This window comes from Loxodonta africana, chromosome 7 (assembly GCF_030014295.1).
Source record: "Loxodonta africana isolate mLoxAfr1 chromosome 7, mLoxAfr1.hap2, whole genome shotgun sequence".
NCBI classification, from domain to species: Eukaryota; Metazoa; Chordata; class Mammalia; order Proboscidea; family Elephantidae; genus Loxodonta; species Loxodonta africana.
The window spans coordinates 46,388,377-46,414,795 of record NC_087348.1 but is presented as its reverse complement, the minus strand read 5'-3'; the positions used below and the strand labels follow the sequence as shown (position 1 = coordinate 46,414,795).

General features: G+C 37.8%; 1 protein-coding gene across 4 annotated transcripts in view; it reads left to right on the top strand.

Annotated features, from left to right (window-relative positions):
• The window catches only part of IFTAP (intraflagellar transport associated protein), a 102,088-nt gene that overhangs the window by 26,236 nt on the left and 49,433 nt on the right, over positions 1-26,419 (top strand). For all 4 annotated transcript variants that reach the window (XM_010592123.3, XM_010592121.3, XM_010592120.3 and 1 more), the window contains one exon: positions 20,363-20,518. In XM_010592123.3, coding sequence (XP_010590425.1) covers positions 20,386-20,518 — 133 coding nt within the window. In that variant the 5' untranslated portion in view covers positions 20,363-20,385. The remainder of the gene's footprint in view (positions 1-20,362; positions 20,519-26,419) is intronic.

The following is a 26,419-nucleotide window of genomic DNA, read 5'->3' as shown; positions in this document are numbered from 1 at the left end:
TCTAGGGTATATTGCAAGGAGTAGGATTGCTGGGTTGTATGGTAGTTCTATTTCTAGCTTTTTAGGGAAGCGCCAAATTGATTTCCAAAGTGGTTGTACCATTTGACATTCCCACCTGCAGTGTATAAGTGTTCCAAACTCTCCACAGCCTCCTCCACATTTATTATTTTGTGTTTTTTGGATTAATGCCAGCCTTGTTGGAGTGAGGTGGAATCTAATTGTAGTTTTGATTTACGTTTCTCTAATGGCTAATGATAGAGAGCATTTCCTCATGTATCTGTTAGCCACCTGAATGTCTTCTTTAGTGAAGTGTCTGTTCATATCCTTTGCCCATTTTTTAATTGGGTTGTTTGTCTTTTTGTGGTTGAGTGTCAGCAGAGTCATGTAGATTTTAGAGATCAGGCGCTGGTCGGAGATACCGTAGCTGAAATTTTTTTCCCAGTCTGTAGGTAGCCTTTTTATTCTTTTGCCGAAGTCTTTAGATGAGCATAGGTGTTTGATTTTTTAGGAGCTCCCAGTTAACTAGTTTCTCTTCTGCATTTTTAGTAATGTTTTGTGTTCTGTTTATGCCATGTATTAGGGCTCCTAACGTTGTCCCTATTTTTTCTTCCATAATCTTTATTTTTTTAGATTTTATGTTTAGGTCTTTGATCCATTTGGAGTTAGTTTTTGTGCATGGTGTCAGGTATGGGTCCTGTTTCATTTTTTGCAGATGGATATCCAGTTATGCCAGCACCATTTTTTAAAAAGACTATCTTTTTCCCAATTAACTGACACTGGGCCTTTGTCAAATATCAGCTGCTCATATGTGGATGGATTTATACCTGGATTCTCAATTCTGTTCCATTCATCTATGTGTCTGTTGTTGTACCAGTACCAGCCTGTTTTGATTACTGTGGCGGCATAATAGGTTCTAAAATCAGGTAGAATGAGTCCTCCCACTTTGTTCGTCTTTTTTAGTAATGCTTGTGTGTGTGGGTTACTTACCCGGGGTTTCAGTTTGGGTGGGTTCTTTCTGTTACATATGAAGTTGGTGATTTGTTTCTCCATCTTGTCAAAAAATGTCGTTGGAATTTGGATTGGAAGTGCGTTGTATCTATAGACGGCTTTTGGTAGAATAGACATTTTTATAATCTTAAGTCTTCCTATCCATGAGCAAGGTATGTTTTCCCACTTATGTAGGTCCCTTTTGGTTTCTTGCAGTAGTACCTTGTAGTTTTCTTTGTATAGGTATTCTACATCTTTGGTAAGATTTATTCCTAAGTGTTTTATCTTCTCGGGGGCTACTGTGAATGGTATTGATTTGGTGATTTCCTCTTCGGTGTTCTTTTTGTTGATGTAGAAGAATCCAACTGATTTTTGTATGTTTATCTTTAACCTGATACTCTGCTGAACTCTTCCCTTAGTTTCAGAGGTTTCCTTGAGGATTTCTTACAGTTTTCTGTGTATAAGATCATGTCATCTGCAAATAGAGATAATTTTACTTCTTCCTTGCCTATCTGGATGCCCTTTATTTCTTTGTCTAGCCTAGTTGCTCTGGCGAGGACCTCCAGCACAATGTTGAATAAGAGCAGTGATAAAGGGCGTCCTTGTCTGGTTCTCGTTCTCAAGGGAAATGCTTTCATCCTCTCTGCTTTTAGGCTGTTGTTGGCTGTTGGCTTTGCATAAATGCCCTTTATTATGTTGAGGAATTTTCCTTCCATTCCTATTTTGCTGACAGTTTTTATTATGAATTGGCGTTGGACTTTGTCAAATGCCTTTTCTGCATCAGTTGATAAAATCATGTGATTCTTGTCTTTGGTTTTATTTATATGGTGGATTACATTAATTGTTTTTCTAATGTTGAACCATCCTTACATACCTGATATAAATCCCATTTGGTACTGGTGGATTTTTTTTGATATGTTGTTGAATTCTATTGCCTAGAATTTTGTTGAGGGTTTTTGCATCTGTGCTTATGAGGGATATAGGTCTTTTTTTTGTGTTCTTTAGCTGGTTTTGGTATTGGGATTATGCTGCCTTCATAGAATGAGTAAGGTAATATTCCATCCTTGTTTTTAAGTCTTCTCTGTAAGTTTGGTAGAACTCTGTAGTGAAAATGTCAGGGCCAAGGCTTTTTTTTTTGTTGGGAGTTTTTTGACTACCTTTCCAATCTCTTTTTTTGTTACGTGTCTATTTAGTTGTTCTACTTCTGTGTGTGTTAGTTTAGGTAGGTACTGTGTTTCTGGGAATTCATCCATTTCTTCTAGGTTTTGAAATTTTTTAGAGTACAATTTTTCATAGTAATCTGATATGATTCTTTTAATTTCAGTTGGATCTGTTGTGATACGGCCGATCTCATTTCTTATTTGGGTTTTTTGTTTCTTTTCCTGTATTTCTTTAGTCAGTCTGGCCAATGGTTTATCAAGTTTGTTAATTTTTTCAAAGAACCAGCTTTTGGCTTTGCTAACTCCTTCAGTTGTTTTTCTGTTCTCTAATTCATTTAATTCTGCTCTAATTTTTATTATTTGCTTTCTTCTGGTGCCTGATGGTTTCTTTTGTTGCTTTCTTTGTATTTGTTCAAGTTACAGGGACAGTTTTTTGATTTTGGCTCTTTCTTCTCTATGTATGTGTGCATTTATTGATATAAATTGACCTCCGAGCACTGCTTTTGCTGTGTCTCAAAGGTTTTGATAGGAAGTGTTTTCAGTCTCGTTGAATTCTATGAATTTCTTTATTCCCTCCTTAATGTCTTCTGTAACCCAGTCTTTTTTGAGCAGGGTATTCAGTTTCCAAATGTTTGATTTCTTTTCCCTAATTTTCCTGTTATTGATTTCTACTTTTATGGCCTTATGGTCTGAGAAGATGCTTTGTAATATTTCGATGTTTTTAATTCTGCAAAGGCATGTTTTATGACCTAATATGTAGTCTATTCTAGAGAATGTTCCATGTGCACTAGGAAAGAAAGTATACCTTGCAACTGTTGGGTGGAGTGTTCTGTATAAGTCTATGAGGTCAAGTTGGTTGATTGTAGCAATTAGATCGTCTGTGTCTGTATTGAGCTTCTTACTGGATGTCCTATCCTTCACTGAAAGTGGTGTGTTGAAGTCTTCTCCTATAATTGTGGAGGTGTCTGTCTCACTTTTCAATTCTGTTAAAGTTTGTTTTATGAATCTTGCAGCCCTATCATTGGGTGCATAAACATTTAATATGGTTATATCTTCCTGGTCAATTGTTGCTTTAATCATTATGTAGTGTCCTTCTTTATCCTTTGTGGTGGATTTAACTTTAAAGTCCATTTTGTCAGAAATTAATATTGCCACTCCTGCTCTTTTTGATTGTTATTTGCTTGGTACATTTTTTTTCCATCCTTTGGATTTCAGTTTATTTGTGTCTCTATGTCTAAGGTGTGTTTCTTGTAGGCAGCATATAGACAGATCGTATTTTTTTAATCTAGTCTGTAACTCTCTGTCTCTTTATTTGTGCATTTAGTCCATTTACATTCAGCGTAATTATAGATAAGTATGAGTTTAGTGCTATGATTTTGATGCCTTTTTTTGTGTGTTTTTGACAATTTCATTTTTCCACTCACTTTTTTGTGCTGAGATGTTTTTCTTTGTAAATTGTGTGTTCCTCATTTTCATAGTAGTTGAATTTATTTTTGCTGTCGTTATGTTTATCTTGGTTTTTATTTTGAAGTATGGAATTGTTAGATCTCTTTGTGATTTTTTTTTTTTTTGGTAATTACCTTAATATTTGCCTGTATTTGACTAAGTAAAAACCTAACTTATATTGTCCTATATCACCTTGGTTTCCTCTCTATATGTAAGAGCTATGCCTCCTGTATTTAGTTCCTCTTTTTGACTATTGTAATCTTTTACATAATGACATCAGTGATTCCCTGTTGTAATTTTTTTTTTTTTAATTAATCTTTTTTTGTGCTTTATCTGAGTTGGTATCGGGATGTTTTGCTCTGTGACCTTGTGTTGTGTTGGTATCTGATATTATTGATTTTCTGACCAAAGAATTTCTTTTAGTAATTCTTGCAGTTTTGGTTTGGTTTTTGCAAATTCTCTAAGCTTGTGTGTTTATCTGTAAATTTCTTAGTTTCACCTTCATATTTAAGAGAGAGTTTTGCTGGATACATGATTCTTGGTTGGCAGTTTTTTTCTTTCAGTGCTCTATATATGTCATCCCATTGCGTTCTTGCCTGCATGGTTTCTGCCAAGTAGTCTGAACTTATTGATTCTCCTTTGTAGGTGACTTTTCGTTTATCCTTTGCTGCTTTTAACATTTTCTCTTTATCTTTGGTTTTGGTAAGTTTGATGTTAATATGTCTTGGTGATTTTCTTTTGGGATCTGTTTTGTGTGGGGTTCGATGAGCATCTTGGATAGATATCTTTTCATCTTTCACAATGCCAGGGAAGTTTTCTGCCACCAGATCTTCAACTATTCTCTCTGTATATTCTGTTATCCTTCCCTGTTCTGGAACTCCAATTACACGCAAGTTATTCTTCTTGATAGAGTCCCACATGATTCTTAGGGTTTCTTCACTTTTTAAAATTCTTTTATCTGATTTTTCTTCAGCTGTATTGGTGTCAATTGCCTTACCCTCCAGCTCCCCCACTCTGCATTCTCATTCCCTGATTCTGCTCCTCTGACTTCCTATTGAGCTAATTCTGTAATTTTATTGTTAATCTTTTGGATTTCTGAGTACTGTCTCTCTATGGATTCTTGCATCTAATTAATTTTTTCACTATGTTTTTAAATAACCTTTTTGATTTCTTCAACTGCTTTATCGGTGTGTTCTTTGTTTTTTTCTGTAGATTGTCTTATTTCATTTCTGAGGTCATCCCTGATGTCTTGAAGCATTCTGTATATTAGTTTTTTATATTCTACATCTGGCAATTCCAGGAATGTATCTACATCTGGGAATGATTTTGATTCTTTGATTTGGGGGTTTGTAGAAGCAATCATGGTCCGCTTTTTATGTGATTTGATATCGACTGTGGTCTCTGAGCCATTGATAAGATATTGTAATGTTTTCTTTTATGTTTGCTCACTGAGTCTTATCTTCTTGTTTTGTTTTGTTTCAATACACCCAGATGGGCTACTAGATTGTGCTATCTTGATTGCTGTAGCTTTTGAATCACTTATGTCCTGTTACCAGCTGGTCTGAGCTGTTACCAAGTATATAAGCCTATGTGTCCATTCAGTATTCTTGAACAGAATCAGCTCAGATATCCTGATAGCGGGTCATTTAGCGTGTGATTTAGGCTCTCACCTATTAACTTAGAGGAGTAGTGGTGATGGTTGTATGCGCCAGTTTCTAGTAGTGGCAGGGGGTCACACTCTGAGGAGGGCAGGATGCTGACAGCCTTCCCCCAAGTGGCAGTGGCTCTATTCTCTAGAGCGCTCTGGTGGGTGGGCTCTGCAGCTGTACCTTAGGCACCTAATGCTTGTACCCTTTCAGATTGGTAGGTGTCACTATCCTCAGACCCCTTTAGCAGGTGGCTAGGTGGTGTGGATGGAGCCTCAGCCCTCAGTTCCCTGGTGTGGATCAGTGAGGGCTCTGTTTGATAGGTAGAGAGGTATGTGATGTCCAAAACTTGTCTTTCCACTGCTTAGCTAAAACAATTACAGCCAGATCTCTATCAGAATTGCCTTTGCATTATAATAGCCACCTGATTACCTGTAGGGATGAAAGCCAGACTGTGGGTCTCTTATGCCTGGATGGAGCTGGTTCTGTGTTGTTATTCCAGTTTATGGAAATCAGAGAAGGATTTTTCCTTTGATTGTTAAATGCTGCTTTTCTCAGGCCAGGAGAATGGATTAGAAAAGAAAGAAGGAAAAACAAGAGCAACAACAACAAAAAACCCAGCAGTGCACTTCACTCTCTGGCCCAGGGAATTCCAATGTTAATGAAGCTGGCTGGGGTAGGGAGGGGAGGGATCAGATAGATAGTAGAGAGTAGCGGGGTATGGTAGACAAAGTTACTTATCTTGTTTGGTGAGGACTGTTTTTACTGAGATTCTAGAGGGTGTGTAGCTTGTGTGCGCTGGTTTGATCCCTGCTGAGACTGCCCTAGAGGGTTAGGGCTGCATCTCGTGCTTTTGCCATCTCAGGAAGCTGCAGTCAGCTCCCCCATGCTTAGTCCAAAGTCCAGCACCAAGGTTTCCTGTCTGGGATGCTGTGCTCTAGGCTCCAAAACCAGTCACTGCTTCCCCGTGGTTTTTCATTTGCCTGTCAGCTGCGTCAGTGTGCAGCCTGCATGTGCTGGCTGGGTCCCCTCTGATGTTGGTCACGAGGGTTAGGCCTGCATCCTTGCTTGCCCCATCTCAGTAAGCCACAATCAGCCCCACCACTCTGGCACAAGGGAACTGCGAGGGCTCAAGGCTGCAGTGTGGCACACTGGCTCTGGAAGTGGTCGCTGCTTTAGCGTGTGGCATTTTGCTCCCCTGTCATTCAGGTCAACTCCTTAGTTCTGTGTTTGATGGTCAAGATTCGTAGATTGTCCTGTATGTAATCGATTCACTAGTTTTTTTGAGTCTTTGTTGCAAGAGGGATAAGTGGAAACTTCTACCTAGTCAGCCATCTTGGTTCTGCCTGCCTGAGGGTTTCTTTTGTTGCTCTCTTTCTATTTGTTGAAGTTGTAGGGATAATTCTTCAGTTTTGGCCCTTTCTTCTTTTTGGATGTGTGCATTTATTGATATAAATTGACCTCTGAGCACTGCTTTTGCTGTGTCCCAAAAGTTCTGATAGGAAGTGTTTTCATTCTCGTTGGATTCAATGAATTTCTTTATTCCATCCTTAATATTTTCTCTAACCCAGTCTTTTTTTGAGCAGGGTATTGTTCAGTTTCCAAATGTTTGATTTCTTTTCTCTGCTTTTTCTGTTATTGATTTCTACTTTTATGGCCTTATGGTCAGAGAAGATGCTTTGTAATATTTCAATGTTTTGGATTCTGCTAAGGCATGCTTCATGAGCTAATATGTGGTCTATTCTGGAGAATGTTTCATGTGCACTAGAAAAGAAAGTATACTTGGCTGCTATTGGGTGGAGTGTTCTGTATATATCTATGAGGTTAAGTTGGTTGATTGTGGCATTTAGACCTTCTGTGTCTTTATTGAGCTTCTTTCTGGATGTCCGGTCCTACACCAAAAGTGGTGTGTTGAAGTCTCCTACTATAATTGTGGAGCTGTCTATCTTACTTTTTAATGATGTTAGAGTTTGTTTTGTGTATGTTGCACCCGGTCATTGGGTGCATAAATATTTAATATGGTTATATCCTCCTGGTATATTGACCCTTTAATCATTATATGTGTACTTCCTTATCCTTTGCGGTGGATTTAACTTTAAAATATATTTTGTCAGAAATTAACGATGCCAAACCTGCTCTTTTTGATTGTTATTTGCTTGATATATTTTTTTCCATCATTTGAGTTTTAGTTTTTTTGTGTCTTCAAGTCTAAGATGTGTCTCTTTTAAGCAGCCTATAGGTGGATTTAAGTGCTACGGCTGCTAACCAAAGGGTTGGCTGTTCAAATCCGCCAGGTGCTCCTTGGAAAGTCTATGGGGCAGTTCTACTCTATGCTATAGGGTCACTGTGAGTCGGAATCGACTTGATGGCACTGGGGTTTTTTATAGGCAGATCATGTTTTTTTAAATCCACTCTGCCACTCTCTGTCTATTGGTGCATTTAGTCCATTTACGTTCAGTGTAATTATGGATAGGTATGAATTTAGTACAATCATTTTGATGTCTTTTTTTGTGTGTTGTTGACAGTTTCTTTTTCCCGCTTTATTTTTTGTGCTGAGTATCTTTATATATTGTTTTTTTCTTAGTATTCGTTGTTGATTTCGTTTCTGCTGAGTCTCACTTTTTTTCTTGTATTTTATTTTTATGTGTAGGATAGTCTCCTTTGTGGTTACCTTAATATTTACCCCTATTTTTCTAAGTTTAAATCTAATTTTTATTTCTTTATATCGCCATGTCTTCCTCTCCATATGAAAGATCTGTGACTACATTCCTTAGTCCCTCTTTCTTGTTTTAATGTTGTCTTCTTTTACATAATAACATCCTTGTTTCTGTGTTTTGAGCATTATTTTTTCTTGATTTATTTTTGTGATTTCCCTGTCTAGTTAACATCTGATTGCTCTGGCCAGTGTTCTAGTCTTGGGTTGATACATGATATTATTGGTTTTATAACCAGAGAACTCTCTTTAGTATTTCTTGTAGTTTTGGTTTGGTTTTTACGAATTCCCTGAACTTATGTTTATCTAGAAGTGTCCTAACTTCACCTTCATATTTGAGAGACAGTTTTGCTGGATATATGATTCCTGGTGGCAATTTTTTTCCTTCAGTGGTTTATATAAGTCATCCCATTGCGTTCTTGCCTGCATGGTTTCTGCTGATTTGTCCGAGACTATTCTTATTGACTCTCCTTTGTAGATGACTTTTCGTTTTATCCCTAGCTGCTCTTAAAATTCCCTCTTTATCTTTGGTTTTGGCAAGTTTGATTATAATATGTCTTGGTGACTTTCTTTTAAGATCTACCTTATGTGGAGTTCGATGAGCATCTTGGACAGATATCTTCTCATCTTTCATGCTATCAGGGAAGTTTTCTGCCAACAAATCTTCAACATTCTCTCAGTACTTTCTGTTATCCCTCCCTGTTCTGGTACTCCGGTCACTTGTAGGTTATTTCTCTTGATAGAGTGCCACATGATTTTTTTTCTTTAAATAATTTTTATTGTGCTTTAAGTGAAAGTTTAAAATCAAGTCAGTCTCTCATACAAAAACCCATACACACCTTGCTACACACTCCCAATTACTCCCCCCCAATGAGACAGCCCACTCTCTCCCTCCACTCTTTCTTTTTGTGTCCATTTCACCAGCTTCTAACCCCCTCCACCCTCTCATCTCCTCTCCAGGCAGGAGATGCCAACATAGTCTCAAGTGTCACCTGATCCAAGAAGCTCACCCCTCACCAGCATCCCTCTCCAATCCATTGTCCAGTCCAATCCATGTCTGTAGAGTTGGCATCAGGAATGGTTCCTGTCCTGGGCCAGCAGAAGGTCTGGGGGCCATGACCACCATGGTCCTTCTAGTCTCAGTCAGACCATTAAGTCCGGTCTTATGAGAATTTGGGGTCTGCATCCCACTGCTCTCCTGCTCCCTCAGGGGTTCTCTGTTGTGTTCCCTGTCACGGCTGTCTTCTGTTGTAGCTGTGCGCCATCTAGTTCTTCTGGTCTCAGGATGATGTTGTCTCTGGTTCATGTGGCCTTTTCTGTTTCTTGGGCTCGTAATCACCTTGCGTCCTTTGATCCAGGTTGGTTGAGACCAACTGATGCATCTTGGATGGCTGCTTGCTAGCATTTAAGACCCCAGACACCACTCTTCAAAGTGGGATCCAGAATGTTTTCTTTATAGATTTTATTATGCCAATTGATTTAGATGTCCTCAGAAACCATGGTCCCCAGACCCCTGCCCCTGCTACACTGGCCTTTGAAGCATTCAGTTTATTCAGGAAACTTCTTTGGTTTTGGTTTAGTCCAATTGTGCTGACCTCCCCTGTATTGTGTGCTGTCTTTCCCTTCACCTAAAGTAGTTCTTATCTGCTATCTAATCAGTGAATGCCCCTCTCTTACCCTCCCTCCCTCCCCCCTCTTGTAACCACGAAAGAATGTTTTCTTCCCAGTTTAAACTGTTTCTCAAGTTCTTATAGTAGTGGTCTTATACAATATTTTCTTTTTGCAACTAATTTTCACTCAGAATAATGCCTTCCAGGTTCTCCCGTGTTACAAAATGTTTCACAGACTCCTCACTGTTCTTTATCGATGTGTAGTATTCCATTGTGTGAATATACCATAATTTATTTATCCATTCATCCGTTGATGGGCACCTTGGTTGGTTCCATCTTTTGCTGTTGTAAACAGTGCTGCAATAAACATGGGTGTGCATATATCTGTTCCTGTAAAGGCTCTTATTTCTCTAGGATATATTCCAAGGAGTGGGATTGCTGGATCATATGGTAGTTCTATTTCTAGCTTTTTCAGGAAGTGCCAAATCAATTTCCAAAGTGGTTGTACCATTTTACATTCCCACCAGCAGTGTATAAGAGTTCCAATCTCTCCGCAGCCTCTCCAACATTTATTATCTTGTGTTTTTTGGATTAATGCCAGCCTTGTTGGAGTGAGATGAAATCTCATTGTAGTTTTGATCTGCATTTCTCTAATGGCTAATGATCGTGAACATTTCCTCATATATCTGTTAGCTGCCTGAATGTCTTCTTTAGTGAAGTGTCTATTCATATCTTTTGCCCATTTTTTAATTGGGCTGTTTGTCTTTTTGCAGTTGAGTTTTTGCAGTATCATGTAGATTTTAGAGATCAGGCGCTGATCAGAAATGTCATAGCTAAAAACTTTTCCCAGTCTGTAGGTAGTCTTTTTACTCTGTTGGTGAAGTCTTTGGATGAGCATAGGTGTTTGATTTTGAGTAGCTTCCAGTTATCTAGTTTTTCTTCTACATTCTTTATAATGTTTTGTATACTTTTTATGCCATGTATTAGGGCTCCTAACGTTGTCCCTATTTTTTCTTCCATGATCTTTATCGTTTTAGATTTTATATTTAGGTCTTTGATCCATTCTGAGATAGTTTTTGTGCATGGAGCGAGATATGGGTCTTGTTTCATTTTTTTCGCAGATGGATATCCAGTATGTCAGCACCATTTGTTAAAAAAACTGTCTTTTCCCCATTTGACTTTTTTGGGGTCTTTGTCAAATATCGACTGCTCATATGTGGATGGATTTATGTCTGGATTCTCAATTCTGTTCCATTGATCCATGTATCTGTTATTGTACCAGTACCAGGCTGTTTTGACTACTGCGGTTGTATAATAGGTTCTAAAATCAGGTAAAGTAAGGCCTCCCACTTTGTTCTTCTTTTTCAGTAATGCCTTATTTATCCTGGGCCTCTTTCACTTCCATATGAAGTTGGTGATTTGTTTCTCCATCTCATTAAAGAATGTCGTTGGTATTTGGATCGGAGTTGCATTAATGTATAGATCACTTTTGGTAGAATAGACATTTTTATAATGTTAAGTCTTCCTATCCATGAGCAAGGTATGTTCTTCCACTTGTGTAAGTCTCTTTTGGTTTCTTGCAGAAATTTACTGTAGTTTTCTTTGTATAGGTCTTTTACATCTCTGGTAAGATTTATTCCTAAGTATTTTATCTTCTTATGGGGAGTGTAAATGGCATTGATTTGGTGATTTCCTCTTCGATGTTCTTTTTGTTGGTGTAGAGGAATCCAACTGATTTTTGTGTGTTTATCTTGTATCCTGATACTCTGCTGAACTCTATTAGTTTCAGTAGTTTTCCGGAGGACTTCGTAGGGTTTTCTGTGTATAAGATCATGTCATCTACAAAGAGAGATACTTTTACTTCTTCCTTGACAGTCTGGATGCCCTTTATTTCTTTATCTAGCCTAATTGCTCTGGCTAGGACGTCCAGCAAAATGTCGAAAAAGAGTGGTGATAAAGGGTATCCTTGTCTGGTTCTTGATCTCAATGGGAATGTTTTCAGGGTCTCTCCATTTAGGGTGATGTTGGCTGTTGGCTTTATATAAATTGCCCTTTATTATGCTGAGGAATTTTCCTTCTATTCCTATTTTGCTGAGAGTTTTTTTTTTTTTTTTTGTCATGAATGAGTGTTGAACTTTGTCAAATGCCTTTTGTGCATGAATTGATAAAATCATGTGATTCTTGTCTTTTGTTTTATTTATGTTGTGGCTTACATTAATTGTTTTTCTAATGATGAACCATCTGTGCATACTTGATATGAATCCCACTTGGCCATGGCAAAGTATTTTTTTGATATGTTGTTGAATTCTATTGGCTGGAATTTTGTTGAGGATTTTTGTATCTACATTCATGAGGGATATAGGTCTATAATTTTCTTTTCTTGTGGTATCTTTACCTGGTTTTGGTATCAGGGATATGGTGGCTTCATAGAATGAGTTTGGTAGTATTCCGTCCTTTTCTATGCTCTGAAATACCTTTAGTAGTAGTGGTGTTAACTCTTCTCTGAAAGTTTGGTATAACTCTGTAGTGAAACCCTCCGGACCGGGGCTTTTTTTTTTTTTTTATTACCTTTTCAATCTCTTCTTTTGTTATGGGTCTATTTAGTTGTTCTACTTCTGATTGTGTTAGTTTAGGTAGGTAGTGTGTTTGTAGGAATTTGTCCATTTCTTCTAGGTTTTCATATTTGAGTATAGTTTTTCATAGTAATCCGATATGATTCTTTTAATTTTAGTTGGGTCTGTTATAATATCGCCCATCTCATTTCTTATTTGGGTTATTTGCTTCCTCTCCTGTTTTTTTTTTTTTCAGTTTGGCCAGTGGTTTATCAATTTTGTTGAGTTTTTTAAAAAACCAGCTTTTGGTCTTGTTAATTCTTTCAGTTGTTTGTTTTCTATTTCATTTAGTTCAGCTCTAATTTTTATTATTTGTTTTCTTCTGGTGCCTCAGGGTTTCTTTTTTTGCTCTGTTTCTACTTGTTCAAGTTGTAGGCATAATTCTTTGATTTTTACTCTTTGTTTTTGGATGTGTGCATTTACTGATATAACTTGGCCTCTGAGCACTGCTTTTGCTGTGTCCCAAAGGTTCTGATAGGAAGTGTTTTCATTCTCATTGGATTCTATGAATTTCTTTATTCCATCCTTAATGTCTTCTATCATCCAGTCTTTTTTCAGTGGGGTAGTGTTCAGTTTCCAAGTGTTTGATTTCTTTTCTCTGCTTTTCCTGTTATGGATTTCCAGTTTTATGGCCTTATGGTCAGAGAAGATGCTTTGTAATATTCAATGTTTTGGATTCTGCTAAGGTTTGCTTTATTACCTAATATGTGGTCCATTCTAGAGAGTGTTCCGTGTGCACTAGAAAACAAAGTATAGTTGGTTGCTGTTGGGTGGAGTGTTCTGTATATGTCTACGAGCTCAAGTTGGTTTATCGTGGCATTTAGATCTTCTGTGGTTTTATTGAGCTTCTTTCTGGATGTCCTGTCCTTCACCGAAAATGGTGTGTTGAAGTCTCCTATTATTATTTTGGAGCTGTCTGTCTCACTTTTCAATGCTGATAGAGTTTGTTTTATGTATCTTGCAGTCCTGTCATTGGGTGCATAAATAATTAATATGGTTATATCTTCTTGGTGTATTGTCCCTTTAATCATTGTATAGTGTCCTTCCTTATCCTTTCTGAGGAATATAACTTTAGAGTCTATTTTGTCAGAAATTAGTATTGCCACTCCTGCTCTTTTTTGATTGTTGTTTGCTTGATATATTTTTTTCCATCCTTTCAGTTTTAGTTTGTTTGTGTCTCTAAGTCTAAGGTGTGTCTTTTGTAGGCAGCATATAAATGGATCTTGTTTTTTAATCCATTGTGACAGTCTCTGTCTCTTTATTGGTGCATTTAGTCCATTTACATTCAGGGTAATTATGGATAGGTATGAATTTAGTGCTATCATTTTGATGTCTTTTTTTGTGTGTTGTTGATAGTTTCTTTTTCCCACTTGATTTTATGTGCTGAGTAGATTTTCTTTATATATTGCCCTTTCCTCATATTTGTTGTTGTTGATTTTGTTTCTATTGAGTCTGTATTTTTCCCTTGTATTTTATTTTGATGAGTAGGATAGTTTGTCTCCTTTGTGGTTACCTTATTGTTTACCCCTGTTTTTCTAAATTTAAAACTAACTTTTATTTCTTTGTATCGCCGTTTCTTCCTCTCCATATGGAAGGTGTATGATTACATTTCTTAGTCCCTCTTTATTATTTTAATATTGTCTTCTTTTGTATAATAACATCGCCGTTATCATGTGTTGCACTTTTTTTTTTTAAAAAAAAAAAATCTTGCTTTGTGTTTCGGATTTCCCTGTCTGGGTTGACTTCTGGTTGCTCTGCCCAGTGTTCTAGTCTTGGGTTGATATGTGATATTATTGATTTTCTAACCAAAGACCTCCCTTTAGTATTTCTTATAGTTTTGGTTTGGTTTTTACGAATTCCCTCAACTTGTGTTTATCTGGAAATGTGTTAATTTCACCTTCTTTTTTAAGAGACGGTTTTGATGGATATATGATTCTTGGCAGGCAGTTTTTTTCCTTCAGTTTTTTAAATACGTCATCCCATTGCCTTCTTGCCTGCATTGTTTCTGCTGAGTAGTCTGAGCTTATTCTTATTGGCTCTCCTTTGTAGGTGACGTTTCTTTTATCCCTTTCATTTTGGCAAACTTGACTATAATATGTTTTGGTGACTTTCTTTTAACATCCACCTTATGTGGAGCTTGATGAGCATCTTGGATAGATATCCTCTCATCTTTCACAATATCAGGGAAGTTTTCTACCAACAAATCTTCAACAATTTTCTCTGTATTTTCTGTTATCCCTCCCTGTTCTGGTACTCTAGTCACTCGCAGGTTATTTCTCTTGATAGAGTCCCACATGATTCTTAAGGTTTCTTCATTTTTTTAAATTCTTTTATCTGATTTATCTTGAAATATATTAGTAGCAAGTGATTTATCTTCAAGTTCAGAAATTCTAGCTTCTATTTGCTCAATTCTGCTCCTCTGACCTTCTATTGAGTTATCTAATTTTGTAATTTTATTGTTAATCTTCTGTATTTCTGATTGCTGTCTATGAATTTTTCCAGCTTATTAAACTTTTCTTTATATTCCTGAATAATCTTTCTAATTTTTTCAGTTGCTTTATCTGTGTGTTGCTTGGCTTGTTCTGCATATTGCCTCGTTTCCTTACTATGCCTTGAAGGGTTCTGTGTGTTAAAGTTTTGTATTCTGCATCTGGTAATTCCAGGAATGCACTTTCATCTAGAAGATCCTTGTATTCTTTGTTTTGAGAGCCTGTTGAAGTGATCAGGGTCCATTTCTTTATGTTACTTGATATTGATTGTTGACTCCGAGCCATCTATAAGCTATTGTATTAGTTTATGCGTGCTTACTGTGTTGTAGCTGCTTGCTTTGTTTTGTTTTGGTATACCCCTATGGGTGAGCTAGCTTGATTGTTTTTGCCTCTGGAGCTCTGGGGTCCTGTCCCCAGCTGGCTAGAGCTGTTATCAGGTATATCAGTCTAGGAGTCCATTTAGTTTTTTTGTATGAATTCAGCTCAGGTTTCCAGGTAGCTGATATCAAGTGTGTGGTACAGGCTCTGTCCTACAGTTTTAAAGGGGCAGGGGCGATTGATGTATATACCCGTATCTGATTACAGCAGGGGGTTACGCTTTGAACAAGGCAGAGGGCTGAGAACCAACCCCCTAGTGTCTCTGAGGAAAACGTGTTTCTGTTCCCTAGAGTGTGCTGGTGGGTGGGTTCTGCAGAGGGACCATGGGCACCCAAATTTTTTGGTTGTAAGGACTGGGAGGTACCAGTTATCTTTGGACCCCTGTCGTGGGTGACTGGGTTACCTGACTGGAGTGGCCAGTCCTTAGGTCCCTGATGTGGATAGGTGAGGACCTTGTTTAATAGGCAAAGCAATGTCAAACATCAAACAGCCACCTCTCCACTGCACAGCTGAAATGATTGGAGTTTGCCAACAAGGGCCTATTCTCCTGAAATAGGCCCACTCAGGTCCATGCAGAAGGGAAAGGTGCTCAAGGTCCACGGACAGTTTATGCCTGGACAGAAGCCGCTCCTGTCCTGAGCTCCCCTGGTTAATGGAGCTAGTAAATTATCTTTTCCCCCCAGTTACAAATTTTTTTCTTCCCCAAGGTTGGTAGAATGGCTCTAGGTGCTCACCAGGGTCTATATCAGGCTCAGGGATTTAGCTGCTGAAGCTGGCTTCGTGGTGGTGGGGGGATGTGGTAAAATATACGCAAGTACTTAGCTTTTGCCGAGAGCGCCGTTCTGCTCAGGTTCCGGAGGTGTGAGTAGGCTGTGGCTGGTTGCTTCTTCCTGAGGAAACTGCAGCCGAACTCTAGTAGCAGCCCACCGCCACTGCCGCCGACGCTCTGGGAACGGTGTCTGAGGGCTCCCCGTGCTTCAGGTCCGGTAACTCCTCTCCGCTTCTGAACGGCTTCTTCCTCCCCCTGCCCCTCATTTCGTTGTCTGAGCTTTCCTTTGATGCTCAGGGCTCTCGGCTTGTCACAAATATACTTCTTTCACTTGTTTTTTCGGGTGTTTGTTGTAAAGAGGGCTCAACAGAAGCGTCTGACTATTCCGCCATCTTGGCTCCGCTTCCCACATGATTCTTAAGGTTCTTCATTTTTTTAAATTCTTTTATCTATTTTTCTTCATTATATTGGTGCCAAGTGCTTTATCTTCAAGCTCACCAATTCTGCTTTCCACTTGCTCAATTCTGCTCACTTAACTTTCTGTGGAGTGTCTAGTTCTGTAATTTTATTGTTAATCTTCTGAATACATGATTGCTGTCTCTGTGTCGATTCTTGCAGCTTATTAAATTTTTCATGATGTTCTTGAAGAACCTTTTTAATTTCTGCAACTGCTTTGTCTGTGTATTCCTTGGTGTATTCTCTATGTGGTCTGATCTCCTTCCTGATGTCTTGAAGGGTCCTGTATATTATTCTTTTGTATTCTGCATCTGGTAATTCTAGGAAGGCAGTTTCATCTAGAAGATCCCTTGATTCCTTGTTTTCAGATCTTGTTGAAGCCATAATGGTCTGTTTCTTAATGTGAGTTGATATTGACTGTTGTCTCTGAGCTATCTATAAGTTATTATAATAGTGTATTTTATATTTGCTTACTGTTCCGTAGTTTCTTGCTTTGTTTTGTTTTGGTATGGCCAAATGGTGCTTGAGTAAGCTAGCTTGATTATTTTTGTCTTTGAAGCTCTCATGTCCCGTCACCAAATGGCTAGAGGTGTTATCAGGTATATCAGTTTAGGAGTCCATTTACTTTTCTTGTGTGGATTCAGGTCAGGTGTCCACGTAGCTGATCATCAACTGTGTGGTACAGGCTCTGTCCTACAGTCTTAGAGGTGCAGGGGTGATTGGTGTAGGTACCAGTATCTGGTTGCAGCAGGGGGTCACGCCGTAAACAAGGCAGGTGGCTGAGAATTGTCCCCAAGTGTCTCTGTGGAAAGCATGTCCCTCTTCCCTAGAGTGTACAGGTGGGTGGGTTCTGCAGACAGACCACAGGCCCCCAATGCTTTTGGTTGTAAGGAGTGGGCGGTACCAGATATCCTTGGACCCCTGCCTTGGGTGGAGCCACCAGTCCTGAGGCCCCTGATGTGGATAGATGAGAACCGTATTTAATAGGCAAAGCGTTGTCAAACATCAAACACCCACGTCTCTACTGCACAGCTGAAACAGTTGCAGTCTGCCAACAAGGGCCTATTTTCCTGAAATAGGTCCACACAGGTCCATGCAGGGAGGAAAGGTACTCAAAGTCCACAGACAGTTTATGCCTGGACAGAAGTCGCTTCTGTACAGAGTTTCCCAGGTTAACAGAGCTGATAAATTATCTTTTCCCCCAATTGCGAATTTATTCCTTCTCCAAGGCTGGGAGAATGGCTCCTGGCGCTCATCAGGGCCTATCGCAGGCCTGGGGAAATCAAGACCCTCTGAAGCCGACTTGGGAGCAGGGGACCTGGTAAAATATACACAAATACTTACCTTTTGCCGAAAGCGCTGTTCTTCTCTGGTTCTGGAGGCGTGAGTAGGCTGTATAGCTGGCTGCCTCTCCCTGATGAAACTGTAGCTGAACCTTTCAGAATCTTTTTAAAAAATTTTTATTATATTTACTTTTTGTCGCTGTAATATATACAGGAGAACATATACCAGTTAAAGAACTTTGTACCATTTAGTGACATTGATTACAGGCAGTCCTTGGGTTGTGAATGTTAAACTTATGGACAACTCGTACTTAAGAACAGACTGCCGTAAAGCCTATTATATTAAGATTTTGAGCTAAATACCTACTATAATCATTAATAATGAATGCACACACTAGTTTGTGACGCTCATGAAAACACTGCACAGTTTGGAAGTGTTTCTTAAATGTTTTATATGCATAGAGAGATAAAATATATACTATATGCTAAGACAGACATTTGACTAACTGACACTAAATAAGAACCATATGTACCCGATCTGATTTACCCACAGATTCAACTTAAAGACAGACTTAGGAATGGATCTATATGAGGTCTCTTCTATCATTTAAATAAATCCATGCAACTGCACTGTAATTTGGTCTGTTGGGGATTTGGCTATTTGCAAATATATGAAAGGAGACCTACCCTGTGAAGAACTAAGGTCGATGGTTTCATTTCCTTAGCCAAGGTGAATTATTTTGGTAATATTCCATCTTACCTTTCAGCACAGCAGTAGATTCTTGTTGAGCAGCACTATAAACATTTGAGAAAGTGGAATTTGATAGCTCCTCTAAGACTCTTTCAAAATGTAGTATTTATTATTATTATGCAACAGTATTAAACTTCACAGTTTTGTAAAAACCTTCTTTGCCGACATGTAACCCTCTGTCGCTATGAGTTGGAATCAACTCAACAGCAATGGGTAGGTAGGTAGGCAGGCTGCTAAAAAGTAGGTTATACACTGTGAGAGAAGACTAGCTTGAGGTGACTTAAGGTGTACTGCTGCTGCCTGTCGAAGTTGCATTTTGTTTGGATAAGTTAAGCAGGGATCTAAAGATAAACATCAGAGATGTGCAAAATCAGTGGTGATAATTACATATACTATATGTCATAATAATGTCTTTTCAGAGAGCACACAGTGTTGACCAGCTCAGGTAGTTACTAGTTTCACTATTAGATTGTCCAAAATGGGTCTTCAGGGAGGTCATGTGATGTTCTTGATCCTTGTCCATGACTTGGTAAGAAGAGAACCCTGTTCAACCAGGCTTGTGGTCTTCAGATGAAGTTTAGTAGACCAGGAAGAGCAATGCATACTCCTGTGTTTCCTCCTGGAAACTGTGACTGTGCAAGTGTTACTTAGATGTATTGGTAGATCTTTAACACACATTTACTTATCATCACAGTATGTTCTGGGTCTTTCATGTGGAGCTGTAAGTCATAAAAAATAAAAATAAAATCAAAAGAAAGACTTCTGTTTTCCAGGTAAATCTCTCTTTTTTCTTTAGAAAAATACTTCATGATAAAAACATAAAAGTACTTGAATGGTAACTAGAAAAAGCATTGCTTTCTTCTAGAAAACCACTAGGATTTGTATAAACCACTTGATTGTCTGGTAAATGATTATGTGCTCTGACAGTCTCTAGGGACTTTTAATATTAGGTTATAATTTTTTAAATAGGTAGGGAAACTTCTAAATTTGAAGATGTGTATTTGAACTCTTCAAATAGTGACGGTCTGTGAAACTGAATATTCTAAAAGTCTTAATAAAAGTCATTAAAGACATAGCATCTTTATTTTTATATTACAATAACCAAATGCAGAAAATCGAAGGCCTTGAAGGATTTTGAATTGTGCTGTGCGTAGCCTGTTATTTATTTGCCTTTAGTACTAGTGAGATGTGTTAAAGATAAATACTCAGAATACACCAGTTTGAGAATTGGAAAGAAAGTTTAAAGGAATTTCTGTTATCGCTCTTAAAGCTTCCATGTGCAGCAAGATAAAGCACAACCTGGCTGCTTCTGTTTGGTATTTGTTTGCTGAAGTAGATTACCAGCATTGGTTTCAGGATGAGATTGGTAAAATGCACTGTTGAAATTTTTCTGGGGTCCAATTCTGGAAAAGCAGATTGACATTGACATTCTTCTAATTAAGTACATTCCTACCCATAGGGAAATAACAGCTACCTTTGAGTTTACGTATTATTTATTATCCAACAACTGCAAGTATAATTTATTCAGCTTTGCATTGTTAAAGCCTCAGTTTTCCCCAGCCATATCTAATTTTTAGATACAAATAACTTGAAACAGCTTCCTCCGTTATAACGAGGTACTCAGCTACAACTTTTTGTTTTTACTTAGCCCATCCAACATCCTTTTTTATATGGAGTTGTAATGCATGAGGGATTACCTTGATTTATCTTTAGGTGATATCAGTGTCTTCAGAGTGAGAGGGTCATAGTCATAGCAGATCTTCCTGTAGGCAAAGGGCAGAACACTCATTTCTAATTGTGCAGTCATATGACGATATTCCTGTGAATTAAGAAGATGGCAATGACGAAACTGAAGCCAAAGTAAAACTGTGATAGTTAATAATTAAGCCGCAAAGATATGAATAAAACCCTGGTTTCTTGGACTAGCATATGTTGCTTTAGTAACTCCATCTTGATCTGCCCTTTTGGGACCTTAGAATTCTTCACCCATCCATCCAGAGTGTTTTCAGAGGGTCGGGAACTGAGTGACTCTCTCTAGCCTGTGTTTTTCTTTGTCTCGTAGATAAAGTGGCCTCGTGAATAGGAATGCCTGGTCAGACATCAGGCTTGGAGATTATGGATGAAGATCGGTTAATTGAAGAAGTCTTGGATAAGTTTGTTAGTTGTCATGAGCAAACATACGAAGAATTTCTGAGCACTTTTATTCATCTTTCAAAAGGTAAAATGGAGTACTTTCTATAGCAATAGAGATAAAGTGATTTTATTAAACTTTTATGTTATTGGTGCCTTTTCAGATAGAACCTTAGAGTATTTAATGAACATTCATTCCGTTCTTTCATTAGGCGGTTCTCATTAGGGCATTTATGACTGATATATGTAAATACCAATATTTTAATATAACCAAGAATTGTATTATGGAGTGAGAACCATTGACTGTGAGAACTAGAAAGGACCTGAAAAAGTATTTAATCTTCTCATTTTTTTTTTGGACAGATTCAAGTGCAAAGAGTGGAGGTTGTTAAAAAACATATTTAAAACTTTAAAGAAATAGAGCATGGTGGTTAGGGTGGTGGAGTTGCCCTGCACATCTTTGGATCCTGGTGTTACAACTAACTGGCTGTGTGAACTTGGGGAGCTCATTTAACTTCTTTGTTTCTCTGAATAAAATGGAGAATAATAGTGGTACCTCTCAAAGTTGGTGAGGGTTAATTGAAATAATCTGTAAATTTGGCATAGTGGCTAACACATAATAAGAACTTAATGAATGCTAGGTATTATTATTGTTATTTATTATCGTTATCGTACTGCTGTGGTTTCTGTAGAATATAAGCAACATTTTGGCCAGAGGTGATGGTTTGGCCTAAAGGTCAAGTCCATCTTTGTGTTGCATTATATGTTCTGTTTGGCTCACACAGTGTTGTTATTGTAATTGAGGCAACATTAGAAATTGGAAATTTTTACATAAAAATCTTGGTTTTTGATTTCTCTTGATTAAGTCGGAAGATCTGTTATCCCAGGGTCAGCATTCCCTTGTGGCAGTAATCAGCTAGAGCTCAAGAGCTGCTGCTCCATCCCCTACCCCTCAACCCGAATTTTCTAGTTGATCACATTCTCTGGCATTCACACAATGCAAGAGTGCATGTATACAATGCCAGTTTCATTCACGTAAGTGGCTCCTGTAGGCATTTGACTTTATGATCTTTGTTCTGGGTTCTGCTCCAGATTGCCATTAGCTTGCTCTCAACCTTGGTCCTCTCTGGATCATTGAGCCTCATTTGTGAGACCATTGGTTCTCTACCTACCTGCACGTCAGACCCACCTGGGGTGCTTTTAGAACATATTGATACCAGGGTCCACCCCACATCCCAGGCTGGAGCCTAGGAATCACTATTTTGTAAAAGCTTCTCTGCTGATTCTAATGTGTACTTGAAGTTGAGAAGAGGAAGTTTCATAATATCCGAGATCATGACATTCTCAAGAAGCCTGACTCTGTGATTTGAAGTCCTGATTCATGTGCCCTGAACAAACGTGAAAGAAGGGCAGTTGTAACAAAGATAAGGAAAAGTGATTATACCTTGTTTGTTTTTTTCTGCGAGATAGTCGGGTTATCAGGGATAGCTGTGGTTTTGCTTACACTCAAACAGAAACCATAGCTGTGGTTTTGCTTACACCTAACCGAAGTGGAGAATTTAGGAAATACCTAGTTAACTTTGGGGCTAGGAACGTTCTGCTTTGACATGATATGTTGATCAAGTTAATCTTGGAAATGGTCAAATCACCTTTTGGTCTATGAACACAGGTTCAGGGAGATGCGTGCTTTTTCTGAGCCTAATGATTTAGTTCCTATTTTCTGGACCTAAGCATGGCAGTATGGATGGCTAGAAGGGGGATGCAAACAAGGCTGGAACCGGCAGAACCAATGCCATTTTGTTATACTGATGGCATTTTGATGATTCAAAGTATTTTTGAAATTATTTGTAAGGCTAACTTCATTTTTGTAGCCAGAAGCGTAAGCACTTCGTAAAAGCATGTGGAAGTTCTAAGGAGGTTATGAGGTAATTATTTTGGGGATAAGGTTCTTTCTGTTTTCAAATCCCTGTACGATCGTCGTTGCTGTTCATACCATCACTGCATGCCAAGAAAGCAGCCCTTGCAGATGTGGTGACTTTCTTTGGAGTTCGGTTTTGGGCCCCAAGTTGAGCTGAAGTAAATGATTATGCAAGTCACATAAACTGCATCTCCAAGCATGCTGTTTTTTTTTTTTCCCCCAAAATATCCCTAGGCAACAGTTCACATTATAAAACTAATGGCCTGAAAAATTCCTCTTAAAACACAAAGAGTTGTGAGTACAAAAATGTGTCTTCAATCAATATAAGTCTTTTTTTCCCCCGTAACATTTAAATACCATTTGAAAAACCAAACAGGACCAAGGCATTGGCCTGAGTTGAGTGATAACCAGCAGAATTAATCAAGATGGATGTGGTTCATTCTGGTTCAGAAAGACATGGAAGCTATTTCTTCAAAGTCCCTGTTTTCCCCCTTCTTTCTGGCCGTTTGTTTGTCTCAGGGTGTTCGGCTCCTTTGCTGATATGTAGTGGAATCTTTTCTCTGTAAAAGTGGTTGTCACCAGGCATACCTTTGTACGTTTTGCTAGTAAGCTTAGTTTCTCAAGTCCGTTACCATTTCCATAGATTGACTGTTCTATTTATTTTTTATAATAGTTATACGCCAGAATGCTTATGCGATTCATTTTCTTTCTAAGAGTGTTAAAAGGGTCAGTAATCCTATTGAAAATATTTCCCTGGAAAAAATTAAACTATAGCCTTGTTGAAAGAAATTTACATTACTGCTTCAGACTCTTGGAGAACAACTGGAAACCGTAAATATTGTAGCATAATTTTCATTCTAGTACATTTATGTTGATCAGGATTTGTTTGTTTTAAGCAGCTCTGGGTTTTTTTAAACCATAGTATATATTTGAGAACAAATACAATGCTGTATCAAAATGTTTAAATAGACACATTAATTGTTAGTTTTAAATGGGCAGTTATAATTGTTTTCTCAACAATGACTTTAGTTTCAGAGGGTAAGACCAAATTGTGAGATATGTATTAGAAAATCAGCACGCAAATCTTGGTTGTATTCATTATTGAAGATGTTATTATATTGTTGACATTATTGTGCATAAAGGACTAAGTTTCAGTCTTTTTCATATCAGTTTCTTTGTGAATATAATTAATTTATAGGCCTTTCTAGAATATGTGTGTAATGGACAAAAAAAAGATGATCTTGGCCTCCTTGCATAATATTGCCATCACTTTTTTAGGTTGTGAAAATACAGGTGTAAATACTTGTAATTATTCTTCATACACTCATTTATTCATTCATTAATTCTGTGAGTGTTTTGTTATAGTCTAGATATTATTTTAGATATTGAGGATTCAGAAATAAATAATATACAGTTTGTATTCCGAAGCACTCAGTCAAGTGGGAAAGCTAAATAAGCAAATGGGAAATTACACTAATGTATGGTAAGTCCCATAGTGGAGAGAGGTGAGAGCTCATGGGAGGGCCACCCATCCTTGGAGGGAGGACGAGAAAGTCAGCCTGTCAGTGTGCCTTATGCATTGACAGATTAGGGCTGAATTTGAGAGTTATTAAAATGCCTCCATTAATGAAGGCCATTTTGGGTCACAGTTCCATTTGTTTTACTATATATATCTATGTTATTGTTAGGTGCCATTGAGTTGGTTCAAACTCATAGCGACCCTGTGTACAACAGAATGAAACACTGCCTGGTCCTTCCTGTGCCATCCTCACAGTTGTTGCTATGTTTGAGCCCATTGTTGCAGCCACCGTGTCAGTCCATCATGTTGAGAGTCTTCCTCTTTTTCAGTGACCTTCTACCTTACCAAGCACAAGTCCTTTGCCAGGGCCTGGTGCCTCCTGATAACGCGTCCAAAGTATGTGAGATGAAGTCTTGCCATCCTCGCTTCCAAGGAGCACTCTGGTTGTACTTATTCCAAGACAGACTTGTTCATTCTTCTGGCAGTCCATGGTGTGTTCAATATTCTTCCCCACACCATAATTCAAATGCATCAATTCTTCTTCTGTCTTCCTTATTCATTGTCCAGCTTTCTTAAAAAAAAAAAAAAATTTTTTTTTAGGCTTTCTATATATATGTATATACATATATTTGTGTGTGTGTGTATATATATATATACACACATAGAGAGGGAGAGAGGGAGACTTCTTATCTTTTAAATAATAAGTCTTTCAGATGGAGATGTAACCTTGCTTCAATAAGGTTGAGAGTTACTTCTAAACTAGTGAAAAGAAAAAACTATTTCTTTTAATTTTCTTCTAGACCAGAATTATTACCAGGCTGTCTTTTGAGAAGCATTCGCTCCCACATTTTAGAGTGGTAGTTCTTGGTCATATTGCCATCACAGAAATTGTATATTTAAGAATCCAGTGACTTAGAAGTTGACATTGAACCTTTACAACTCCATTTTGTTTCTTTCAATAATCTTGGAAGGCTGCAGTAGTTATTTTTTCTGTGATTTCATTCAACTTTTTCTACCCTCCCCTGCCCTCCGCCCCACATACAAGTGATTGTTGTTGATTATTGATCTGATTTTATGCTTCAGGCTAAATGGTTAATTTCCTTTAAAGTTGCCCTTTTTACCAAGCATTCAGCTTAAAATAGTTTGGAAATTGAAATGAATCTACTGTACTTATATGATTAACTCTTCATAGCTCTTTGTTTTTCATCCTTAAAACTAGGATCCAGTTTAAACTTTAAACTAGGGTCCAGTTTCCCAAATAATTCTTCCAGTTTTCAGATGTTCTGTATTACCACATAATAACAGCTTTCTATTCACTGCTGTATTTACTCTATCTTTTGCCCAGATCAAGGATTTTGTTTCAGATTTTGAGGTGTAATTTTGTTTCCAGTTTTTTTTCTTTTTTAATGCTATCCTCATTTCATTTACAATACATTGTGCTTTTAGCGTTTTACTGTTCTTTTAACTTATCTTTGGAAAAAAAAATCTGTCAGCTCAACCTTTTTCTCCCTTCCTAGTCATTAATATTCGAATTAAATTCCCCCTTAGGCTGAACATTGCGTGTTTGAACAAGACAGATGTCATGCCTGTCGCTTTATAAACTGTCAGTGGTCTGGCATTTGAAAATTTTAGATTCTTAGGGTTTCTGAAACCCCTAAGTGTGCTTAAATTTTTCTTAGATTTTAATAATCATATATAATCATAAGAGAGTTCAACTATATTTTTTACCTTATTCATGTCTAGTTCTTTAGGAAATTATGCCCACGCTCTACCGCCATTACAGATTTAGCACTATACAATTACCATTTGACTTGGGCACATATAGGTTTGCACTGTCTAATACATTAGCCACGAGCTAATGTGGCTGTTGAACACTTGAAATGTGGCTAGTGCTACTGAGGAACTCAGCTTTTGATTTTGTTTAATTTTAATTAACTTAAATAAAAAAACTGATCTCTATTCAGTTTTTGGAAAACTTTTATGTTTGGGACAACGTGGCATGTGACTATATTTTTTCAAAGGTAAATTTATGAAATCTAAGTAGAGGTCATGTATTTCTGATGAAAAATTGGCATTTGAATTGGAATATCCTATAGGTGTAAAATCCACACTACAGTTTGAAGACTTAGTATGATAAAAAAGAATGTAAAATACCTTACTAATACTATTTTTATGGAAACCCTGGTGGCATAGTGGTTAAGTGCTATGGCTGCTAACCAAAGGGTCGGCAGTTCGAATCCGCCAGGCACTCCTTGGAAACTCTATGGGGCAGTTCAACTCTGTCCTATAGGGTCGCTATGAGTCGGAATTGACTTGACGGCACTGGGTTTGGTTTTTTTGTTTATTATTTTTATATTATAATTACATTTTAAAATGATAATTGTTTGAAAAATTGGTTTAAATAAATTGTATCATTAAAATTAAGTTCGCTTTTTAAAGACTTTTTTTTTAATGTGGCTACTGGAAAATTTCAAACTACGTATATGTCTTCCATCATATTTTTATTGGACAGCGCTCATATAGACAGCTGGTTTTCAACCTGACTGACTAGC